Here is a 26,328-nt window from a genome sequence, read left to right as displayed (position 1 = left end):
CCCTGTGACATTCTAATTAATTTTGAAATGTGAAGCTCAAAGTTGGCTACAATTTTTGTTATTAACTTTTATTGCTATCTATTACTTCTACGGAGCTTTACACCACTAATCAATCACCCTGTATACACAAATAAGACATTGTGGGCCGGTTGTTCGAACGCTAATCAACATTGATCACTATCAAATATGTACTTAATTACTGTCACAACTGTCAATGTCAACTTTGGTTGGGTTGCCGAAAACATAATTATTGATGACAATTATGAAATTAGTTAATCAATTATGTTAATAATTGTTATGTTAATTGACTAACTAATCTCATAATTATAATTAACTATGTTTTCAGCAACCCAACCAAAGTTGACATTGACAGTTATGACAGTAATTAAATATTTGATAGTGATCAATGTTGATTAGCGTTCGAACAACCGGCCCTGTACAGAATACGTCCCGGTGACACGATCCATGATTTTTATTTTGTTTTTTCATAATATTTATATCGTAATTCTTATAATTTTATTTCTCCAGTGTCGTACAAAACAAAACAGTTAAAAAATTCTAATAACCAATTTTTCTCTTCGTAGATGACCACTTCAACATCGGCAACCTGAAGCCGGTATTTTCGCAAAACACGAACACCACTTTCGTGCAGCATCCTACGGCCGAGGCCAGATCGCACACCACCAACCTTCTGTACAACACCAAACTGCAGAAACATCTTACCGGGACGAACGGCATCGTCAAACAGGGTCTCATCCACCTCGCCATTCCGAACGGTTGGTCCTGGGGAGGGCCTGCGAGCCCCTACTGTCCCGTCTATGCGGAATTGTTCACCAATTCCACCTCAGACGTCGCCTTGTGATATTTAGTTTTATTTAGTTTGATTTTAGCCTTAATTGATCACATCTAAGTGATGGAGATTTGTGTACGATGGGCTTGCTGTTAGAAAATTCGTACTGATTTTAGAAGTTAACAGATTTTATTGTTATTTTAACCGTGATTAATTTAATTTTTATCGTTATTGGCTCCAGTGGCGTAGATTAAAGAAATATATCATTGCAACAGTAATTAATGTTGTTCTGAAGCTATTTTCTTGTGGAATTTTTGTAATCAACTATTCTAAATGAGAAATAAGCCATAATTAACTAAAAAAATGATTTTATTAACTGTTCGACATCCACACGGATGCCGTTGTCAAAATACAAAATATTAATATTTTATTAATATTAATATTTTGTATTTTGACAACGGCATGCGATGTTAATAAAATCATTTTTTTAGTTAATTGTGGCTTATTTCACATTTAGAATAGTTGAGCAGTAATTAAATAGAAAAAAATCAAATTTTTAAGTATATTTGGAATCAAAATTCTACAGTCTGAGGGCGCAAAGGGGGGTTGTATGGCCGATTGAGGTCCCTGAGATTTTATAACTGATTTTTATATATAGTGTGTCAATTTGAAAAGTTGCCACCCCTATAATCTGGTTCCTATAGAAAATCTAAAAATATACAAAAACACGTCAAATTTATTTGTGAGGGGGACGTTTTGTAGACCAGTTTTCAACTAAATTACATTAACTCTCTAACGGGGGCGAACACAATCCCCAAAATCTTTAATGGAAAGGGGGGTTGAGTGATACCTCATTTTAAAGATCGTTCGATTACCTTTTCAAAAATACCACACACATTATATTTATTTTCAGTACTTTTGGAAAAATCAAGTGAAACCATACAGATATTAAGTATCGAATTCAGAACTCCAAAACTTTTTTTGGAGTATTGAACTCCAAATTGAATTTTTTTGGGTATTGGAGTACTTAGGATTATTTTTTTGGAGTATTTTTGGAAAAATCAAGTAAAACCGTAAAGGTATTAAGTATCGAGTTCAGAACTCCAAATTTTTTTTAGAGTATTGAATCCAAGATTTTTCCAAAAGTACTGAAAAGAAATATAAGGTATGTGGTATTTTTGATAAGGTAATTGAATGACCTTTAAAATAAGGTATGACTCAACCTCCTTTCCATTAAAGATTTTGGGGGTAGTGTCCGCCCCCGCTAGAGGGTTAATGTAATTTAGTTGAAAACTGGTCTACAAAATGTCCCCCTAGATTTTCCTATTTTTAGATTTTCTATAGGCACCAAATTATAGAGGGTGGCAACTTTTCAAATTGACACACTGTATTTTGACCGGCTGAATCCGAATATTTAACATAATAATCCGAATTTTTGGGTAAGAATTTGTTATTAAAAATTAATTTTTTTTAATCGGTCCATTAGAAGCCGAAATATTGCAAATTTATTATTACAAAATAACAAATTATCAATTATATCAGAAATTGTTGCATATAACTTTGCTTTTGTTCAATTTAAAAAAAATTAAAGTACTTACCTCGTTTTAAAGCTATGATTTAAAGCTATGATAAAGCTTTAAAATGAATTTTGGAAAATTAAATTTTATCCATTTTTTGGATGAAATTTAATTTTTTTTAAATCTTTAAAACAATCGAATTTGTTTTTACCGATTTTTCGATGGTATGAGATCAAAAAATTTTGGATCATGTTAATGAGGACTATAGCAGAATGGAAAACGAACATTTTGAGCTTTAATATACAGTGAGGACGTTTGAGTTGAAATAAATTCATCTCGAGAATGAGCGAATTGGGAGAGAAATCCTGAGACAGGTCGATTTTTATTTTTAAATTATGACTTTTTGGCATATATATCATACTAGTTACGTCATCCATTTGAGCGTGATGACGTAATCGATGATTTTTTTTAAATGAGAGTGGGGGTCATGTGATAGCTCATTTGAAAGGTTATTTAATTCTCTATTCAGTAATATACACGTTAACATAATTATTTATACAGGGTGTCCAAAAAAATTAATTTTGAATTAAATTAATTGCGACAAAAAGAAGAATGTATGTAATTTATTTAATTCAAAATACATTTTAGTGCTGTCAGAAAACAGAAAGAAATGTTTTATTGACAAAAAATATTGTTTTCGCTTAAACTCAATGTTAAAGCTGCAACCCACTTGTCTCTTAGCAGTTTGAACATTGAATTTAAGCGAAAAGCAGCGTTTTTTGTGAAATAAACGTTTTTATCTGTTTTCTGACAGCAGTAAAATGTATTTTGAAATAAATAAATTGCTTACATTCTTCTTTTTGTGTCAATTAATTTAATCAAAAAAAAATTTTTGCCACCCTGTATAAATAATTAGGTTATTGTTTATATTACTGAATAGAGAATTTAATAACCTTTCAAATGAGCTAGCACACGACCCCTGCTCTCATTTAAAAAAATCATCGATTACGTCATCACGCCCGTATGGATGACGTCACTAGTATGATATATAGGTACGCCAAAAAGTCATAATTTAAAAATAAAAATTGACCTGTCTCAGCATTTTTTTTAAATTCGCCCATTCTCGAGATAATGAATTTATTCCAACTCAAACGTCCTCACTGTATAATATTAATGTCTCCACAAAAAACTGAACTAACTTAACTAATATCTTCTGCGTGTCTCGTAAACCTCCAATTGCTCTTTATTGTTTCTAGAATAATAATTTTTTATTTCATTTATTTATCATTTAATAAACACCGAACATAAACAAATTCGATTATATTTTTACACCAAAATTGTATACTTTAAACTTATGTAACTTCGTCAAAAATTGATAAAATTTAATCTTTCAAAAGTTATTTTAAAGCTTATAATCGTAGCTTTAAAATGCGGTGCTGTAAATCTTTTTACGTTAAGAGGCTACAATAGAGCGTCATCAAAAACGGAAAACGCGGTCCAAGATTGCGGCTTTAATTTTGAATATTTTGTCGAGATATTTGGCACACATGGTAATATAGTAAAGAATGGCGGTACATAGCCCAATTTGAGAAATATGTTAGAATGTGGAAATTACTCTATATATTAAAAAGAGCCTGTACTGCCATTAAGAAGGACAAAAAAATACACTTTCTTCAAATAAACTTTTTCATCCCATGCCTAGATTTTGTGTCACATTGAAACTACTAATTTTTTTTTATCTCTAACAAGAAATCGAACAAATAACTAATATTTAAACAAAATTTACTCTGTGTGGAGTATGAAGGGAACCATTCTCGTTGGAACTTTACCGCGCTGAGCAGATGGGACGTGAATTGTAAATTGTAGAATTCCCTCATCTTCCTTAGTCTCAGCATCCGTATGGCTTGCCAATTGTAAAAGCCTCGGAGGTGTAACCAGAGAAGGTTCCCATTGTCCCATTGTTTTCATTCTGGTGGGGTGTAGAATAGCATTATGTTGTTTTATATGCCATTAGAGTGAAAACTTAGTCTTTTTGCTAGCAGTTGCCGCTAGGGCATCTATGCCATTTCGTTCGTTGCAATCCGGGACTGCACGCTGGGGTTTGTTTTGGTTGGATCAGGGAAAGCAGCATATGTGCCTCCTGATGAGAGACTAATAAGTTTCGAAACCGGTAGGGGTGCTTGCGGTACTCTCTGATTGGACTAGAATATGGTTCGGCTGTGTTTTCGTTTTGCAACGAAATTTTTTTTTTTTTTTTTGTAAGCATTTATTAGCAATCAGAATTACATATTCTATAAGCTAATTTGATAACAAGTACAATAACATATATCAATGTATTATTGTACACTAAAATGGCGTTATGAGGTACATCACCCAGCGGTTTCACCTCAGTTTCAGCGAAGATCTATGGGCCATAATCTTCGCAATCTTCTGTTGTTTAGTGGCTGCAGTAATGGTAATATTAATTGGTTGGGGTGGTCTTCCAATTTCTCGTGATGTCTGTTGGCTCTTTCTTGAATTACTGTGCTGACTAACGGGATGTTTAGGTCTGTATGAAGGGTTTGGTTGGAAATGTACCACGGGGCATTTGCGATGGTGCGTAGAATTTTTGATTGAGTTCTTTGGATAATTTTTGTGTTTGATTTGCTGGCACAACTCCATAGTTCTACACCGTACGTCCATATAGGTTTTATAAATCAGCAGTTTGTTCTCAATTGAGAGTCGAGATTTTCTACCTATAAGCCAATTAATTTCTTTCACTCTCAACTCAATTTGTTTCTTCTTCTTTAAAATGTGTTGTTTCCAGTTTAATTTAGAATCAAGATGAAGCCCCAGGTATTTGACGATGTTCTGTTGTGGTATGTTGACTTGATTAAGGCTAATATTTGGGCATTGGTCTTTCCTTAGTGTGAAAGTTATATGTGTTGACTTAGTTTCGTTAGCTTTTATCTTCCATTTCTTTAACCACTGTCCAATTTGGTCTAGGTGTTCTTGAAGTTTTAATACTGCAGCTCTTGGATCCTCTTCAGTTGCAAATATTGCTGTGTCATCAGCGAAAGTTCCAATGGTGGTTTGTGGAGAGGTTGGTAAATCGGATGTGTACAGTACATAAAGAAGTGGACCCAATATACTACCTTGTGGGACTCCTGATTGAATTTTGTTACGGTTTGATAGTTCATCCTCCACTTTAGTTTCAAATTCTCTGTGATTTAGATATGATTTTAATAAGTCAAAGTATTTGTTGGGTAGGGATTTTTTGATTTTATAAAGTAATCCTGGGTGCCATACCTTATCAAATTGAAATTGAAAATGGTTATTCATTTTTAAATAACTAATAACTGATTAGGCAACATACAGAAATAGTCACTGTCATTTTGACAAACCTGCGCTAGATTTCTAAGTGTAATAGCCGTTGTATTTTGGTTTATTTTTATAAATATTTATTTAATTATAATAAAATTGTTTTCTATTACTTCCATTTAGCGCAACTATGAGTATAATGTCACAATATTCAAGTTATGTCAAATAATCCCGACGCACTGTTGCCGAAGTTTCGCAGAACTTTCGAAAAAAGGTGTGCTACTATCTCCCGAAGTTATATTGATGGCGCGCTACTGTTGGCTCTTAAGCAAAAGCGAAGTTATAAGCAACAATTTCTGAAATAGTCGATAATTTGTTATTTTTTAATAATAAATTAGCAATATCTTAGCTCTTAATGGACCGATTTTAATTTTTCAAAGTTTGGTTGGTTTGTTTATTTAAAATAATCAAAATATGATTTGAAAAAAGGGTATATTTTTATTAGTTTATTAGTTATAAGCATTTAAACAATTAAATTGTTAATAACAAATTCCTGCCCAAAAATTAGGATTATCATGTTGAAGATTCGGTTTCAGCAGGTCAAAATATACAAAAATCAGTTGTAAAATCTCATGGACCCAGAGGTGTAACCAGGATGATCCTAAGGGACATCTACTTGAAGGTCTCTGGGGAGTATGGAATAATAATGGTGTTAAGCGTATAGAGCTCAAAGTACATCCAAAAGGGGGAGTTATAACCCCCAAAACCACCCCCTGGTTATGCCTATGCATGGACCTCAATCTACCACGAAAGCCCCTTTGCCCGTAGACTACTACTAATCTATTTTGTAGACTTTCTCTCATTGTAGACTTTATTATTTATTTATAACCTAAATTTATCTATTTTATAACCGTTTTTGTCGATAAAAGATTCATATGACCATTTACAAACTTTTTTTTCTGTTGAAACCAGTTTAAACAAAAATTCCAGTGGCTTACTAATTCTAACAGCATTCTCATTTTATACTCAATATAGTTAATGTAAAAACTATTGGTGCGGCACTGTGATATGTATTATTGCAGGGTAATGTGAGAGGTTTTACCGAATGTCGGGAGTTATTTTAAGATATTTATTACTACACGCTCATCACGGCTTTTGGGACCCATACGAACTTGTATTTTATGGTAAATATGCTAAAAAGTCTTTAAAATAGAGGGTGTAACAAAAAGGTCGGCCATAAATTAAATCACATATTCTGGGACCAAAAATAGTTCGATTGAACCTAACTTATCTTAGTACAAATATCCACATAAAAATAGTTACAGCCATTTGAAGATACAAAAGGGAAATAGTTAAAAACACAATGTTTTTAAAAAAACTTTTTTGCCTCTTAGTACTTTTTCGATAAGCCAGTTTTTATCGAAATATTTTGAACGTTTTGTAAAATTTACCACATATTTGCATGCAGTTAAGTAAGATTATAGAGACCTGGTAATACTATTATGAAAATAATATTCTATAATCTTACTTAACCATTTACAAATATGTGGTGGATTTTACAAATGTTCAAAATATCTCGATAAAAACTGGCTTATCGAGAAAGTACTAAGAGGCAAAACAGTTTTAAAAACATTTTGTTTAACTAACGGTACCACAATAATAATGAAATTGGAACGTACATAAAAATTTGGGGGGTTTAAGGGAACAAAACCCCCATAAAATTTTTTTGGGTTCATAAATTTCACTGTTATTTTTTTAAGATGTTCTTGCCATAAGAATGCCACATGTATTTTTTCAATAAAAAATCTCTAATAGTTTTCGATATATTGGAAAAATAGATTTTCAATTTGTAACTTCAAAAAGCTGCTTTTTTTATGAGCACATTTGTACTAAGGTAAGTTAGGTTCAACCCTGTATATTATGAAACAAGTTTATCGAAAATAGGGCTGTTTCGTCGCCGATGAAAGTCCACAGAGTTTCATATTTTGACCGGCCGGCGTAGCTCGGGCGGTAGTGTGCTTGAGTCGAGTGCTGGTAAGCCGGGGTTCAAATCCTAGCGCCGGCAAGAACAACTAGACATTTTAAAAATGTCTTTAAGCCCCATATCGAGTCAGCCTGAATAAAATGAGTAACTTAGGTAAAACCAGGCGTAATAATAGGCGGTTGAAGCGTAGCACTGGCCCTGTTACCTTCCTTTTATACCGTAGGCCCTAGATATAGCCGACTACCCTGCTATAATCCCAAAACCACGAAAGCAGTATAAAACGGGAGACTATTATATATTTTGAGCCGCTGAATTATAATTTTAAACTTGCCTACAACGCATATGCGCATTTTATCAATGAAATTCGATATTTTTGAGACATTCCAGGTGCCGCTACAGATAAAATGTTTTAACAACCCATTAATCATTCAGAATTAGTCGACGGATATTAGTACAGTTAAAATAATTAAGACGATAACTGGACGATAATGATTTAATGATTGAAATTTAAAGTTTTATCTACTTTAATGACAAAAAAAGCAAGCTCATTAATAGAACCCAATTAAAAATTATTTTGCACATCATATTTGAAACATTATTTGGTTGAAAAATCTCATTTTTTGCAAAAAAATATATTAATTTGTCTGGACTAAATTACAGTTCTGTTTATCTTAAAAGGGATATGTTACTATCAACATTCACATAGTGTTGCCAAACTGAAATTTGGTAATTTTGAGTCTTCGAATTCTGTAATTAATCTTTGTAGGTCATCTTCATTTTTCCCCATTCTATATCATCTTCTTTTTTAACTTTCTTTATGATTTCATCCATTATCAGATTAAATATGAATGGGCTCAGCGAATCTTCTTGTCTAATGCCAGTTTCATACTTGATAGGTTGCGATAGTTTTCCTTTACATCTTACCATAGTTATGATATCTTTTTATATATTCTCAATGGTTTTTATTAAATCCAGTGATATTCCTATAGCGATACGCTTCATTAATTATTTTTTTAATTGGTAATTTTCAATATTAACTTTCTTTTCTAAACGAAAATAATATGGGTCATTTAAAATTCACATGTGTTTCGTTCCTAAAATACAAAACCAGATTGTATAACATTAATGTCTTTTTCAGGGAAACACAAATTGCCAGATTGGCCACGCTCTTTATGTCAACTTGAAATGAGCTTTTAAAACGCCAGATTTAGTAATTTATCGCCTTTTCTGTCCACATGGTAGAACCGCATACATGATGACATAATAGCATTTGTGGTCTCGGCCAGTATCGTAACGGTGAGCACGCAGCACAGTCACACCCTCGCTAAAATAACAAACCCTTACGAGATATAAACGAAGCACGTTTGTTTAGTCAAAATAAATAAATATATTACTGTTCGTTGTTTTTACACTTATTTTAATTTAAGTTCATTGATTCCGTCAACACACCAACGGAGCATTCCTTTTTCATATAATAAATAATGTATCGCGTCCCGAATTCTCACTCTATCAAACGCTTTCTTCATTTCTTCAGATCTATTAGGCACATATATGCAGGTTTTTTTAAGGAACAAATTGACCAAAAGACGCAAAAGCAAGTTTGAAATTAGAATTCAGCGGGTCAAAATACATTAGAATGCACTCTGAAACTCCATGGACTTTGATCGGCCACAAAACAGTCCTGGACTAACGATATTTACTGTTAGAAGTAGTCTGTTTTAATTTAATTGTTTGTTATGATTTCATACTTAAATGTGACCGTTAATTACTAATAGTACATAATTGCTGACTCCGTTGTTTTCAAAACGAGTGGCCTACATTGCAGAAGCAATGTCACCCATTTACGTAATGTAAACAGTATATGTAAATAATATTTGTTTGAGACTTTCAAAAATTAAATTGATATGGATGACTCTTATTTTTTTATGCTAATATAAATCCTGTACAACCTGACAAGTGACAGTCGACAAAAATAGTCATCGTTTCATATTGGTTGACATTTATGGGTCCTAAATGTCTTGAACAGCATATTCAACACTATGCATGTACTATTTAGAGCACTGATGTTTGTATATATCGTTTAGGAAATTTGTTTATAAAGAAAATGTGAACTAGATTAATTTTTCGGCTAGAAAAACAGATGTTTGAGCCGGGATTGTTGAAATTGTTAATTTTTGAGTCCCAAAGATATACCCAGAGATAAAATAATATTTATAATGAACAAATTTCGACATTTGTATGCCAGGATTCTTTTAGGTGAACAAAATTTGACTGCAGGTACAGTTCTGTCCATAGCTTCATTTCTTTTTAAGCTTCCTTCTACTAAAAGTGTACAAATGGTAGATCTTTACTTGATATGTACTAACGAATTGAACTATATATCTCTATAATATCTATTTTTTCATAACTCGAAAGATTCTATCAACAAAAATGTACAAAAACCATTGATTGTAGTACCTGTTTGAAGAATTATAATATATATTTATTTAAAAGATTATTTTAAAAATGTTAAAACTGGATTAAAACAGTTCGAAGTTTTAGATCCGAGGAACTAAAGACTTCTACTGGAACCAAGTTCTGGTAAACAACCCAAAACGATGAACTAGAAGAAGACTAGGGGGAATCTAAAATTGCATTCCACGACCTGTCTATTCATCTAGGTAAAAATTTCAACGAATCTAGGTTCCCTGTACTCAGATAGTAATAAAACTAATAGTCCTTGGGTCCACATATAAAATTATTATTTATGACCACACCGTCGAAACTTTTTGTACTTGTTATTTGGGCGGAGTCGGACAAATTTTGAGCTTGGCGCATTATGGTAGTGGGGCGTTTGTCTCTCAAGCTGTCACGAAGTTGTCAATTTTATGCAAGAAAAAAATGTATAACCGCATTGTTCACTTTATTGTAATCAATGGTTTTTATCATATAAACAGCGAAAACAATTTTGTCGGACAAAAATATTGGGCCATATGACACGTCGGACACGCTATATATGTGAAATTTATGAAAATAATAAATTTATTACCACATGGCTAATTTTAACAAAATCTACCATAAAACCTTTTTACAATAATGTGGTAACCTTGTCGGACAATTTTCACGGGGCTTATGCGCATTTTTCCGACAAAAATAGGAGGTTATAAGTAATTATATTCTAAATAAAAAAATCTAAGTACGACAAAAATATTGGGGCAAATCGACAGTCGGACAAAAAATTTAATTTTTATTAGTAAAATATACTTTTAAACTATGTGCATCCCTTATCTTCACAACCATTTTTCCGACAAAAGTAGTAGGTTACAAGTAATTATATTCTTAAACAAAAAATGTAATTATCTGACAAAAATGTTATGGCAAACGAACAGAAAACTTAATTCTTTTAGGTTATCAACGTCCTTAAGAGGAGGCATTGTCAAAAAAATTTTAAAACAGTTTTTCTCGGTTACTTTTGAATCAATTTAGCTGAAAATTGGTACACAACATAGAGTTGTACCCAAAATTTTCCGACAAGAGGGATAATTTTGGAAAAATTTTGATCTGAAAATTTGTGTACATACTCCTTGAACAATGACAAACATCTTTCTGTAGTTTTTTGTCTCGAATTTTCAAAAAAAAAATCCGACGAGGGAAAATTTCGGAAAATTTTTTGTCCCATTATTTTTGTCCGACAAGTGATCCAATATGCATTACACATGTAAAAACAGTACAAAATAAAAATTACATCTCTAGTAATAAATAAAAAAAATCCAGGAAATTTACATCTTCGGCGCATCCGACTGCGCATATGCCCCGTGAAAATTGTCCGACAAGGTTACCATATTATTGTAAAAATGTTTTATGGTAGATTCTGTTAAAATTAGCCATGTGGTAATAAATTTATTATTTTCATAAATTTGACATATTTAGCGTGTCCGACGTGTCATATGGCCCAATATTTTTGTCCGACAAAATTGTTTTCGCTGTTTATATGATAAAAACCATTGATTACAATAAAGTGAACAATGTGGTTATAAATTTTTTTTCTTGCATAAAATTGACAGCTTCGTGACAGCTTGAGATACAAACGCCCCACTACCATAATGCGCTAAGCTCCAAATTTGTCCGACTCCACCCAAATAACAAGTAATAAATAATAATTTTATATGTGGGCCCAAGGACTATAGTAGAAATTGAAGGACAGCTTATATTTCAATTCGTTTCAGATGTGACCAGCACCCTCTCACGTACGTTTCACCCTTTTTAGAGATCATCAGAGAGGCAGAACTTGGTTCCAGTACAAGTCTTTAGTTCTTCGGATCTAAAACTTTGAACTGTTTTAAAGTAGAAGTCGCTACAGCGTCTGTAAGCAAATTATTTGTGTAATTCGGCATTGGGAGACAGTTCGTTTTCTTTTTGATTCAGGGCAGACCATAGTCCTCTCTGAAGATCTCAAAAGAGTGAAACTTACGCAAGAGGATACTGTCTTTCATTTTCATAAAACTGGATTGTTTGTCATAGTTTTTATGGATCCTTATATTGATATGTGTGTTAAACAATATTTAGACCATTATATTCAATTCCCAGGCATAGAAATCTAAATAATTTGGAAATTTCTGGTGTAAATGAAAAGAACTAAAATATATCATTGTCATTGATTGACGTTTGATAGTGGTACATGCACAATAATTATAGACCAAGAGGCAGCGCTGAAAAATCTCTTTGAATTTACTAAAGCTAGATGTTTCACAGTTGATTACTCTGAGTGTGTAGAGAAACATACTGCGGTCGGTCAAGCGAAACGTAGAACAGGGGTTATTGAGAGGGTATCAAAGTTGCTTTCCTACGAAGGTAATTAAATCCATTTACTAAGGCTGAAAATCAGTACACATTCTAAATTAAATATAAATAAACGTTATTATAGTCGGTCAGCTTTATGACGGGACAGAGCCGGTCGGTCGGCCCCAATAGTCGATTGAGGAAATGAAGCATTTTGGCTCGCAATTTTTTCGTGCAGCATGGATTTACTTGAAATTTTCACAGAAGGTAGGGAATAGTTCAAGGATCATTTTCTATATCATGCCGCTATCATACGCTTAAACCTTGGGGGTGGTTGCCACCCCATCTCGGGGATGGGAATTTTTTATTACATTTTAACCATGTAATTCGATGGAAAAAGTGATTCTAAGGAAAAAATGTTTTTTACATTTTCTTCGTAAAACTAATATTTTTCGAGTTATTCGCGCTTGAAAATAACAGTTTTTCGACGAAAAAAATCGACTTTTTTTTTGAGAGGGTTTTTTGAGAATACCTCGAAAAATATTCTATATATTTTTAGCGATAAAAAGTTTCTTCAAAAATGATTTTGTAGGATTTTTAAAGAGATATAAGACTGTGTAAATTAAATTTCGTAAGATCCAGTTTTTAATTGGGGCGGGTTTAAAGGGCTCGAATAAGGGGGTGTTTGCTGGTAAATAGAGGTTTTAAACAGCTATATCTGGTTAACTATTCACTTTAATGAAAATCTATGCACATGGTAATTTTAGTCATTAAAAAAGCTACAATTTAGCATTTTATAATTTTTTTCGTATCTTCAGTATTTTCGGAGATATTTTGAAGTAAAAGGTGAAAAATACCAAATTGCAAAAAATCAATTTTTCTTTAAACTCCAATTTTTCCAAAATTAGGCATTTTAAATGGGTCAAACTCTTTGAGTGTATTGATAATATAAATATAAAAGGAACTACAGAAAGGTGAAGACCAATTTTGAATTAGGAAGGTAGTTTCACTGATTTTTTCGTAAAGAAAAGCAGGTACCAACATTTTTTTGATTATAAGTCGCTTAATTTTCATGCTAGAAACTTTTCATTATTTTTTTTAAAGGTCTAATTGTATACTTGAAAAAAGATTATTTAAGTTTTACTCGAAAAATGCAAATTTTTCCCATTATTTGGCTTTGAATATTTCAAATTATGCATTTGACGAAAAAAGCTAACCTTTAGCATGCCGTATCTCGGTTTGTATTGGTCTTAAAGATATTATTGGAAAAGAATTTGGTTTGTATTACTAAAAGATACAATTTTGATATCTACAGTTTTTTTTATTAAATGCATATTTTTCGAGGTATTCTCAAAAACCCCTCTAAAAAAGTCGTTTTTTTCGTCGAAAAACTGTTATTTTCAACCGCGAATAACTCGAAAAATATTAGTTTTACGAAGAAAATGTAAAAAACATTTTTTCTTAGAATCACTTTTTCCATCGAATTACATGGTTAAAATGTAATAAAAAATTCCCATCCCGAGATGGGGTGGCAACCACCCCCTAGGTTTTAGCGTATGATAGCGGCATGATATAGAAAATGATCCTTGGACTATTCCCTACCTTCTGTAAAAATTTCAAGTAAATCCATGCTGGACGAAAAAATTGCGAGCCAAAATGCTTTATTTCCTCAATCGACTATTGGGGCCGACCGACCGGCTCTGTCCCGTCATACAGCTGACCGACTATAATAACTTTTATTTATATTTAATTTAGAATGTGTGTACTGATTTTCAGCCTTAGTAAATGGATTTAATTACCTTCGTAGGAAAGCAACCTTAATACCCTCTCAGTAACCCCTGTTCTACGTTTCGTTTGACCGACCACAGTATGTTTCTGTACACACTCACAGTAATCAACTGTGAAAAATCTAGCTTTAGTAAATGCAAAGAGATTTTTCAGCGCTGCCTCTCCGTCTATTATAAAAACCGCTTTTTTGTCACGGAACAACCAGATTTTCCGTTTTTAACCATGATAATTAAAAAAATAGACCTACAAATGTGTTCCTCAGATTTCTTTTAGTGCTTTTAGTCATTGGACAGTTTAATCTCTACAAATCAATTCCAAATCTGATATGAACGATATGAGTGCCACAAGGAAGTTTCGTCTCTCTTGGCACTACAACCCAAACCGTGCCTTGGGCTCCTCCAAACTATGCCTCTAATCTTTCCGGTTTTCTCCAGGTCCTCACGTCTAGCAAACTTTCAAATGATTGTCAAATTATGTTTACTCAAAATTTTAGCGCTTTATGTGGATTTTTTCACGCGCTGCATGTTCAGAATGACAAATGGGTGATTGAAATGTATAAAGAACAATCATTAGAAGAGAATAGAGCGAAAAAGTTTGTTCTTTAATGAATTTTAAAATATTTTAGGGAGAGGATCGCCAAAATCAGGCAAATATTTTATTAGTACCATGAAAATCACTGAGTATACCTGATTTTTAATGGATAGTTTGAAACAAATCATTCTCCCCCTCTAGATATGTTCAGCACCCCCTCCAGAATGAGTCGTATATATATATATATATATATATATATATATATATATATATATATATTTTTAAATATTTCAGTAGAGAAAAATACATTGACACCAAAATGTTTCTGTTTATTTATTGTATTACATCACTAAAATACCAATTTTACTACCTATGACCACTGCTGGTTGTACACTCTTTTAATAAGTTATTTTAAATTAAAACGGGATAGGTACCATATACAGGGTGTTTCATTAACAATTGTCCATGTCGTAACTGGAGAAAGCTTAGCACAAAATACGAAGATTTAACCCGAATCACTTAAATAAAATATTCTTCCTTACCGAGATACAGAGTGTTTTATTACAAACGTTCTAAAATTATTTTAGCCCATGGTTAAAGCACCTTTTAATATTTTTTGTTCAAACTTGACACACAGTTTACACATGCTAGGGTACTTTAATAGTCTTAAAAGATAGTTTTCCGCTGTTATCAGAGGCGTGCTGTAGGGATATATACTTCCTTTTCGCCCCGTTTCCCCCTTACAATCTACGCCACTGTCGTAATCATTTCAGCATGTTTTTTGATTCTTCGTTACTTTTTACGTAAATATCATCCTGTGTCTCAATGCGATAGAGTAAGTAGTTTTCAAGTTATTTGCGTTTTAATGTAATGGATTCAAGAAGATTATGTATTTTAAACACATAATCTTATTGAATGTAGTTTAAAGTACATATACCTCGTCCAATTTACTTACCGTTGCACGTCATCCGCGCCATAGCCTGTGACACGATACCAACACGAAATATTTAGGCGGTGGGTGTGTTCCTTTTTAGAATCAAAATTATTCTAAAGGGGAACACACCTACCGCCTAGATATTTCGTGTTGGTATCGTGTCACAGGCTATGGCGCGGATGACGTGCAACGGTAAGTAAATTGGACGAGGTATAGTCTTATGGAATCCATTATCCTTAAACGCAAATAACTTGAAAACTACTTACTTTATCGCAATGAGACAAAAGGATGATATTTATGTAAAAAGTAACAAGGAATAAAAAAACATGCTGAAATGATTATTACGACAGTGGCGTGGATTGTGAGGGGTGAAAAGGGGCGAAAATGAAGTATATATCCCTACAGCACGCCTCTAGTAACAGCGGAAAACTATCTTTTAAGACTAGTTAAAGTACCCTAACATGTGTAAACTGTGTGTCAAGTTTGAACAAAAAATATTAAAATGTGCTTGAACAATGGGCTAAAATCATTTTAGAATTTTGTAATAAAACACTCTGTATCTTGGTAAGGAAGAATATTTTATAAGTGTTTTGGGTTAAATCGTCGTATTTTGTGCTAAGGTTTCTCCAGTTACATGGACAATTGTTAGTGAAACACCCTGTATAGTTGAAAACCCTTAACAACAAAGTAAAAACTCCTGTTGTAATTCGTATACATATTTTAATTAAAATTAAAAATCCAAATGGATTACATAATATTCTAGTAGGGACCCTGTGTTCCCGGAAGATGATCCGTTTTCATCTGCTTTTTGGGTTCTGGGGCTATTTAGCAAGTACCTCAAAGTAAATAACCACAACCACATTTGTTAACAGTCAAAATTTCACCCACTTTTTCCGTATTTAATCTAGTGGGATTAGGTACTTACTTTTTTGTAGGTTCACTGAAGATGGACTGATAAGTCCAAAAACGTTCTGAATGTGGTGACACGCTTTAATTACTATTTTTGCTAATTTTATTTTTTAATAACTTTTCTCAAAACGGTCATATAAAATTCACATTTAATATACAAACCAGATGCTAAGAAGTTTTACGAAACGAAATGTATCCCTAACCATATGTTTTTGGTGTGTTCAGTTTAACAAACTGAATTCCCCATAAATGAATTACCTTATCAGACCTTATGTCAATAACGCACTTTGGAAATGCATTCTAAGACGTTTCCTAAAACTACAGAGAGGTTCTGAGCTTTTAAAACGCCAGATGTAGTAATTTATTGCCTTTTCTAGCCATATTGTAAAACCGCAAACATGATGATCGTGTTGTGGTCTCTGCAGTATCGTCACGGCAGGCAGGCAGCTCAGACGCCCCTTCGCTGCCCTCAAACAATAAACAACCCTCTTACGAGATGAATAAGCACGCCTTTTAACCAAAAATAAAATAAATATTACTGTTTATTGTTTACACTTTTTTTTAATGATTCCGTTAACCCACACCCACACCATCGGAACATGAACATTAATGTAATCCATTTGGGTTTTTAAATTCTAATTAAAGTATTTCAATTGCAACAGGAGTTTTTACATCGATGTTAAAAGTTTTTTAAGTTATTTTATTTTAAAAAATGTGACCAATTTTACAAACTAGTCAGTTTTCAGAAATTTGTAGATAATTCATTCATTTTGACTGTGTTACGTTTAATAGACTGCAAAAATGATTTCTTCATTAAACCAATTATATTTTTTGATTTACATATCCAAACAGACCTCGTTAACCAGATACATAGTTACTCAACAAAATAACCAGTGAAGTTTTTTTTAGAAGCCGTTGTGAACATTTCTTTTTATGATTTTTTAAAGTTTTGACCAGTTGTATAGTAGATTATATTGTCACCACATCACAAAGTAAATAATATATTAAAGAAATCTTATGTAAATACTTATAGAACAATTTTTAATAAAGAGTAAGTTGTTAATTATTGTTGTTTTATTTATGGAAATTGGGTACAAATACATAAAAAGAAGAAGTGTAATCAAAAAGAAAGCGCATGGAGAAATCCTATGGACTAGATTATATTGTATTATCATTTTCCTGTTATTTAGTCCAGGAAATAGGATTTTGTTGTTTTGAGTAGTATGGACCTCTCTAAGGTGAACATATACAGTGCGTCCATAAAGTAACGCATAAATTCATTATTAGATAAATTAACAACATTATTAGAAATTCATGAAACAGGTCGATTTTTATTTTTAAATTACGATTTTGTTGCCTATATATCATATTAGTGACGTAATCGATGATTTTTTGTGGCGTTTTCGATGATGTGATAGCTCATTTGAAAGGGTATTTAATTCTCTATTCATTAATATAAACATTAACATACTTATTTAGACAGTGTGTCCAAAAAAATTTGTTTTAATTAAATTAATTGAGACAATAAGAAGAATGTATATAATGTATTTAATTCAAAATACGTTTTACTGACACTGTTGTCAAAAAACAGGAAGAACATGTTTATTTGACAATCAATATTGTTTTTCGCTTAAATTCAATGTTAAAGCTGCCACCCACCTGTTTGAATATTTCATTCAAGCGAAAATCAATATTTATTTTTCAAGTATTTTTTTTCTGTTTTCTGACAGTAGTAAAATGTATTTAGAATTAAATAACTAACATACATTCTTTTTTTTGAGTCAATTAATTTAATTTGAAAAAAATGTTTTTTGGACACCTTGTATAAATAATTATGTTAATGTTTATATTACTGAATATAGAATTAAATTCCCTTTCAAATAAGCTGTCACATGACCCCTATACTCATTTAAAAAAATCATCGATTACGTCATCACGCCCAGATGGATGACGTCACTGGTATGATACATATGCCAAAAAATCGTAATTTAAAAATAAAAATCGACCTATTTCGGGAATTTTTGATAATGTTGTTTATTTAGCTAATGAATTTATGCGTTACTTTATGGACGCACTGTATATTTTCTGCAATAGATTTTTTTGGACTTAATTAGTTATTACTTCGAGGGTTGAGAACCATAGGGTTCCAAGGCGACATTTTGTACAAAATCGGTTTTTGTAAAGCGAATGATATTTGAAATACGTTGAATTGTTTCTAGATAGCGATGTAATCAATAATGAAATATGGTTTCAAGTACGAGAAATACTTATAAGTTCGGTCCATAAGGTTCCAAGCAACATTTTCCGTCAGAAATAAAGTAAAAACTTTGTTGATTTGTAATATATTCAATAAAAAAAGATAAATTTAATTAGATACATTTTTCGATAAAGTAGAAGTATTTTTTTTATTTTCATTTCAAGTTCTGTTTTTTTTTAGCTTAATTTAGGAAAAATATAATTTTCTTATTTTATTTTTATGATTTTCAATTTAAGGATAAATATTCGCTTTATTTTGAAATTTACTGCTTAATTTTACCAATTGCGCTAACAATATTTTGGAAAATTTAAAATTTTCTGTGAACTGTTTATCTTATAATTCCATAAGGTTCCAATTACAAGGCTTATAGTGCATTAAGGTTTCAAGTATACTGCAGATGTCGTAAAAATGTTACAAAATCACACATTAGAATCTTACTTATGACATTATCTAACTTGAGGCGTTGTTACAATTTACTACACTGTGGTATAAAATAATTTTAACATTTAGAGTCCTTCAAATAACGAAGTTATGACGGTTTAAAATTAGAAATTTCTTTCCTAAAAAATTTGTGAAATGGCGTTTGGAACCTTATCGTTCTCAGCCCTCAACTTATTAACAAATTAAGGTAAAAAAACTGCCAATTTTCGCTTTTTTTCATAAAAAAACCTTGGCCTATAAAACCTAAAAATGGCGTTATGTTTTTATCCTTATTTTAGTTAAAAAATTACAAAATAAGTTAGAAATTTCGGTTTTTTATAAATGTTAATAACCTCTTTAAAAATAATCTTACAACTTTCATATTACAGTGAGTGTTGGGTCTTTTGGTGCTTAAAATATACTCAAAATTTTAAAGTCATCGGTTAAATAGTTTAAAAGTTATTTGTTTATTCCAAATAAAATTGTTTTTAAACAATTTTGAAAATAACGAAGTCAGGGTAATTCTATGGTAGCTTATGAAAGCACAAGGGTAATTCTATAAATATTATTAAGAGAAACAATTTCAAATATTGCAAACATATTTTAAAATAAAAAAAGATGTCCTAAAACATATTGTCCCTTTTTTAATTCACAGTAGCTTTGTTTATAACAATTATTAAGACATCTAATTAGCGTTTGAAATACTACTAGCCACTTTAAAGTTTTAACGTGCCAAATTCGAAAAAGATTTGCCTTTCAATGGAATCATCCACAAAGCTTCAAAGTGTATCTCTGATTCTTGTTTATGGAGTTTGATGTTTCTTTTTTTTAATCTTTATGTTTTTTGCATACATTAAGAGTATGCATTATTTAAATAAATAAATTGTTAATTAAACCATCTAATTTTTTTAAACATTTTTTATAGTAATAGTTGCAGTAATTTTTATTGTAAGACATAAATTTTTATGGTTAATATATACCTACTTCTGCAGAAAACAAGGTTAAATTGATTGGCGTTGGAATAATAATAATATCGTTTGGCATTTTTGCCGGGGATATCCTCTCGGATTGTTCCGGCATCAATTGAATCTTTAACCCTGTTTCAATTAACTAGCATTGATGTATACTTGCCCAGGGGGTCCGATGGCGTAACATACCTTCTGAAGCATGGTGAAAGACTTGTATGATTTTTTTAACAGCATGTTTAGCAATAAATAAAACGCAGTTTGTTTGAGATTTTTTATTTCCAAAGAAATACATAAAACAATGCTAAAATTTTTTAGAAATAAATGAATAGGATAATTTGCTTTTTCCATAAAATCTATTATAAATAAATTATTTTCGAAGTTGATTGAAGAAGTATACATACATAATTAATTATAAATATTTAGGTTTTACAATATAAATTACCTCAAATATTACTAAAAAAATAAAGTGGTTTTTTTTAAGTTCTTTAGTTGTTTATTTATTTAAATAATGCATATTCATAATTTACGGAAAAAGTAAATATGTATATACAAATAAAAAAAATAAATATCAAAATACATAAACAATAACCAGAGATTCAGGTAACAGCTCCTTCTCCATCCAAGGCCAGCCATATGAAGCCAGCCATATGAAGCCAGCCTTCTCATAATAAAAAATAATTTTCCAGTGGACAATGGTTAAAAAATTATTCTAAAGGTTTATAAGCAAAAAATCAACAAATTTGCCCATAGAATTACTGTAGCTTCAATATTTTCTAATGTATATTGTTGCAAACAAATTTTAACTTAAGATAAACAGATAAAATAAATTTTAAACTATATTTTACTTCGAAATTTTAAGCGTATTTTAAGTACCACCAGACCCAACTTCCATGTAATATGAAGGTTCTATGCTCATTTTTAAAAAAGTTAACATTTATAAAAAACCAAAAATTTTCTAAGCACTAAATAAGGAGAAACATTTTAAAAATGAAATTTTGAAGGTTTTTATATGACATAAGTTTTTTACTTTCAATTTTGTTTCAAATGCTTCACTTTTCGCTGATAGAAGGAAAAGCAAAAAATTTACGTTTTTTGATGTAATTTGTTAATAATTAATCAAGCCCAAAAAACTTCCGCAACAAACATTTTTGTTATGGAGGTCCATACTACTCAAAACAACTGTAGTTTGCCAAATCGGCAAACAGTTTAAGAATCTTAACAGTTGAACCTTTCACTGCAGATTTACTCGAATCTGCAAATTTCGACTCGAAAGACGGCATTCACTTGAGGCTGACGATACACTAAAATAAGTTATGTGCCAGTGCTGATGGCTTCAAAAGACATCATCTGCTTCTGAAGCGATTTTGATGTAGATTACTTAGCAACGTTTTTAACAGATAATTATAATCATGCAGTATCCCAATATTTTCAATTAAAAACATTGGTTATTAAAAATAAAAAATGTCCTGTAAATTGGTTCAATGAAAACTTAAAAAATATGAGAAATTATCTGCACTCTTATAAAATATGTGCTGATTCTAGTAAAAATCCAATACATTACAACGAATATAAAAAATACAAAAATCATTATAATGGCTAGTTGAAAAACGCGAAAAGATGGCTTATGATAAATTAATATTAACTTCAAAGAATAGATCCAAGACATGTTGGAAGATAACTAACTATGAGCGTAACAAAACAAATAGTTCACATAATATAACAACCAATATATCTTGTGACACTTTCAATAACTTTTTTGTTGAAATTGCCGAGAACATTATAAAAACCCTTCCTAATACATCAGACGACATAATCTTGAACTATCAAAACTTCCAAGCTCCATCGAGTTCGTTTTTTCTATCTACAACTACTCAACAAGAAGTATCGGAGGTTATAAATTCATTAATAAATTCAAATTATTTGGATACAAATGAGTTAAACGCTTCTTTTATAAAAAAAATACTTGTGAAATAATTACTGAACCTTTAACACATCTCATTAACCCATTTAACGCCAAAGGTGCGAAAACGCACCATTTTTTTGTAGAATGTTTTTTTGACAATTCGTTAATTTTTTTTTAAATCTTTGTATTTTTTAAGCAACTAGAAGATATAAGTGTAACTAAATTTAATTTTGTTTAATTTCCAAACTCATGCTTTCATCACAAAAATATTTTCTAAATGTCCGACATTTTCAATCCTTTCGACACAACTTTATTTTTACTGTAGTAATTTAATTGGCATAACACTTTTGTGGTTAAATAAATTAAAACATTATTTTTTTAACCTATTTGTACACCAATTGTTATAAAAATACAAAAAAAAATTTTCTGAGTCCTCAAATCTCGTGTTTGAAAATAATGGTTCGATAACGAACCATTGGCGGAAGTCGACATATAATCCTGTCTGATCAGGAATAAGTTCAAGGTGATGCACAGGCAGTCATTTATTGGGATATTTCTTTATTATGTGTAAATTCACGTATCCACTATGCTTGCGCTCCGAGCTCCTGCAACTGCTCCACATAGTGGACACGTTTGGCGCTCCCGGACTGTGCAATTGTGCGCACTCTGCCTCGGTGCTTCAATCTGTGGCGGTTTATATGTAAGGGAGCGCATGCATGTAGATGGAAGCAGTTGCAGGGAGCGCGGAGCGCAAGAGGTTTGTGAACATAGTGGATGGTTTGCGCTCCCGGAACGTGCAACAGTGCGCGCTTCGCCTCGGCGGTCCAATAGGTGGCGGTTTATATGCCGTATCGATAGGAGCAGTTGGAGGGAGCGCGGAGCGCAAGTGGTTTGTAAACATAGTGAATGGTAGGCACTCCCGGACCGTGCAACAGTGCGCGCTCCGCTTTGGCGTTCCAATTTGTGTCGGTTTATATGTAGAGGAGCGCATACCGTATCGATTGGAGCAGTTGCAGGGAACGCGGAGTGCAAGAGGTTCGTGAACATAGTGGATGGTTGGCGCTCCCGGACCCTGCAACAGTGCACCAACGACCGTGCGGCAGTGCCTCGGTGGTCCAGTATTACGAACGTAGTGGATATGTACCTTTAGAAAGACAGGTATTCTGGTATTCAGTTTTGTTATAATCTAGGGTGGAGGAGTAGGGGGGGAGGGGGCTACATAAGGAAGGTTGTGTAGTGTTGTAGACAATATGTCGATTTGCCGAATTTATGCAACTGGCACAGTGCAAGATACAGGATTGGAAAGTGTAAACTGGAAATATTTAAAATAATTTCTAAAAAAGATAAAGGGCTGTTCGACTTCGTTTTTGAGAAATAAGCTGAAGAAGGTGTAGGCAATGTTCTAACCATACTATTTTTGTTTATCAAAACTTCCAGGTCCATTTATACTCTAAATGTTTTGAGACTTCTCACAAAAAATAAAATTGTGTATTTCAATTTTTATACCTCATTTCTGCCAAAGGTTCGAAAACGAACCATTTTGTTGTTGTGACACCTGCCATTATCAAAGTGTAAAACAATTTTTTTACGAATGTTTAAGTTTATCTTACTCTAATTAATCAAATATATTACATATTATCGCAGTATTTCTTTGCTTGGCGGTTAATGGGTTAATAATATTTTTTCAATCAGGATATTTTCAACTGGATTTAAATACTCTAAAATTGTTCCTATTTTTAAAAAGGGCAATCGTGATCTTGTAAACAATTATAGACCAATTTCTATCGTTTCCATGTTCAGTAAAATAGAAAAAATTCTGAAGCAATGCCTAATATCGTACTTTGAGACCAATAACTTTTTTACTAGTTCACAATATGGGTTTAGAAAGGATCGTTCCACAACTCATGCACTCTTAGATGTGATGAGTAGCATAGTGGATGGCCTGGAGAAGCATAACCAAACTGCCGTAATATTGTGTGATCTTTTAAAGGCCGTCGACTGTGTTTCTCATGATATCTTACTAAAAAAAACTACACTTTTACGGTATCAGATGTACTCCTCTAGAACTAATTAAATCGTATCTAAGTGATAGATACCAAGCAGTCAGATACGGAAATTGTCTGTCTGAATTTAAGCATGTTAAGCATGGAGTTCAACAAGGTTCTGTTTTGGGCCCTCTATTATTTATTATATATGTTAATGACTTGCCCAATTTTATGGCTCCATGTAAAACAGTATTATTTGCAGATGACACTACTTTTATTTTTTCTGACAGAAATCGTTCTCTTTTAGAAATCACTTCTACGAATGTAAATGCAAATGCTCAATCATGGTTCGCAGCAAGTAAACTTAGACTAAATGACAACAAAACTCAAAATTTATTTATTTCATCTAATCCATTCGTTGCTCCTGTGGAAAAAATACTGTAAAATTGCTAGGCATGACAATTGACAACACACTGACTTGGTATAACCATATTGACCATCTCAAAGGTAAACTTTTAAGTATGGGTTATTCCATGAATATACAACTGTCTTGGATTATCACAACAACGAATATTTTAGTGTGCAACATAAGAAGTGCGAAAGTAAATGGCTCTAATAATTGTTCCAATTATCAACAATGTATTTTGCAATTTACTTTCGTTCTTCATAATTTGCACAGTAAAATATTCTTTGTCGAGATAGTCCACAACAGTTGTATGTTCGTGGAATAGGGTATACTTTGTTTTTACTTAGACAACTAAAACTTGTTACAAGTGTTGATACCTTAAGAACAATTTACTTTTCTCTTTTCCATTCGTTTTTAAGCTATGGCGTTATTTTGTGGGGAAACTCTTGCAATGCACTAACAATATTTAAATTGCAAAAAAAGCAATTAGAATAATTGCAAAAGTTGGTTAATTGGAATCTTGCAAACCATTATTTATTAAATATAAAATAATGCCCTTGCCAACACTATGGTTATACAATGTTCTAGTGGAAACACACAAAACTGCAGATACTTTTTTAATTAAACAGTCTGACTTGCATAATTACAGCACAAGAGGTGCCAATAATATCAGAACAGTCAAATATCGTTTGAGTAAATCACAAAAAACTCTACTGACTTTAACATAATAATATAATAATGTCCTACATAAGCATTTTAAAAACCTTACAATCAATAAATTTAAAGTCATTCTGAAAAAAAATCTTCTGAGATTTGCTTTTTACTCTGTTAATGAATATTTTGATCATTTTAAAGCAGTATCATGGAGATGAATATTACTCACTATGTTTTCCGATGGCTCATTTTGTGAATGTGCGTGAATGTATTTCTATATGTTATTTGCATATACACATTATCTTATATATTTTATAATATATATCAAATTGACTTGCTACAATTCAAATTTTTTTTTTGTAAACGTAGTCAATAAATTTTTGAATCTGACTTAAGCAGCTAATGACATCTTTCGACAGCATCCACAGCAAAAGGGTTAACTGAATGTTCCAGCAAATTATATTTTATGAACACAACATCAATTAAAAGTGAAAATATAGGATATTTATTGATAATCGATATAGGTAATACAATTTGAGCTAAACAGCAATTAAAAATTGACAAGGTATATTCATTCAGTAAGGTCTAAATCTATCCTGCTGAGGATGCCTATACTCCCTATCATCCCTTTGATGATGATGCCTGTACTCCCTACCTCTGTGATTTTCGCTATAATCCCGACTTGTGTCCCTATTTCTGTAGTTGTTGTAGCTTCCTCCTGGTCTGTCCCTATCCCTATTGTTGAATCTCTGTCTACCATACCAGGGTGATACAATTGGTGGCGGAGGTATTTCTGAATCGAATATTTTCATGAATTCAACATCTGCATCAGTGTATCTTTCTGAAAATTCTAAATTACATTCTTCTAGAAATGATTTTTGCTCTGAGGTAAGTTTTTCACTGCTCATTTTTGGTACTCTTCATATATTTTTTTGGAATGATTCTAAATGTATCCAAATAGGTATAAAGTTACTCAACAGTTTTGAATTATTTTTATCAATAATAAATTAAATGAATTGAATTAAAAACAAACTAAATAGGTTAATGTTATGACATTGACATTATTGACAATGACAACTCTCCTAAATTGACATTTTTATGACTTTATTTTTTCTATAATGATTTTTCAGCCACACTTAAACGATTATGCTTTGATTATAGGCAACATTTATTGCATTCTCTTCCGAAGAGGAATGTTATAAGTTATATAAGTTATATAAGTTA

At 31.9% G+C, this 26,328-nt stretch overlaps 2 protein-coding genes across 2 annotated transcripts in view; one reads left to right on the top strand and one right to left on the bottom strand.

Moving 5' to 3' along the window:
- LOC126889259 (endonuclease/exonuclease/phosphatase family domain-containing protein 1-like) overlaps positions 1-11,280 on the top strand; it is an 82,923-nt gene extending 71,643 nt beyond the window's left edge. The window contains exon 5 of the mRNA XM_050657368.1: positions 585-11,280. Coding sequence (XP_050513325.1) covers positions 585-862 — 278 coding nt within the window. The 3' untranslated portion in view covers positions 863-11,280. The remainder of the gene's footprint in view (positions 1-584) is intronic.
- A 14,306-nt stretch (positions 11,281-25,586) lies between these two features.
- Positions 25,587-26,166, bottom strand: LOC126889267 (uncharacterized). Its single transcript, XM_050657381.1, has one exon. The coding sequence runs from the start codon at positions 26,010-26,012 to the stop codon at positions 25,680-25,682; it is 333 nt and encodes a 110-aa protein (XP_050513338.1). The 5' UTR covers positions 26,013-26,166; the 3' UTR covers positions 25,587-25,679.
- Between the last annotated feature and the right edge of the window lie 162 nt (positions 26,167-26,328).

The sequence above is a fragment of the Diabrotica virgifera genome, chromosome 8 (assembly GCF_917563875.1).
Source record: "Diabrotica virgifera virgifera chromosome 8, PGI_DIABVI_V3a".
Taxonomy (NCBI): Eukaryota; Metazoa; Arthropoda; class Insecta; order Coleoptera; family Chrysomelidae; genus Diabrotica; species Diabrotica virgifera.
This window is presented reverse-complemented; position numbering and strand designations above follow the sequence as displayed.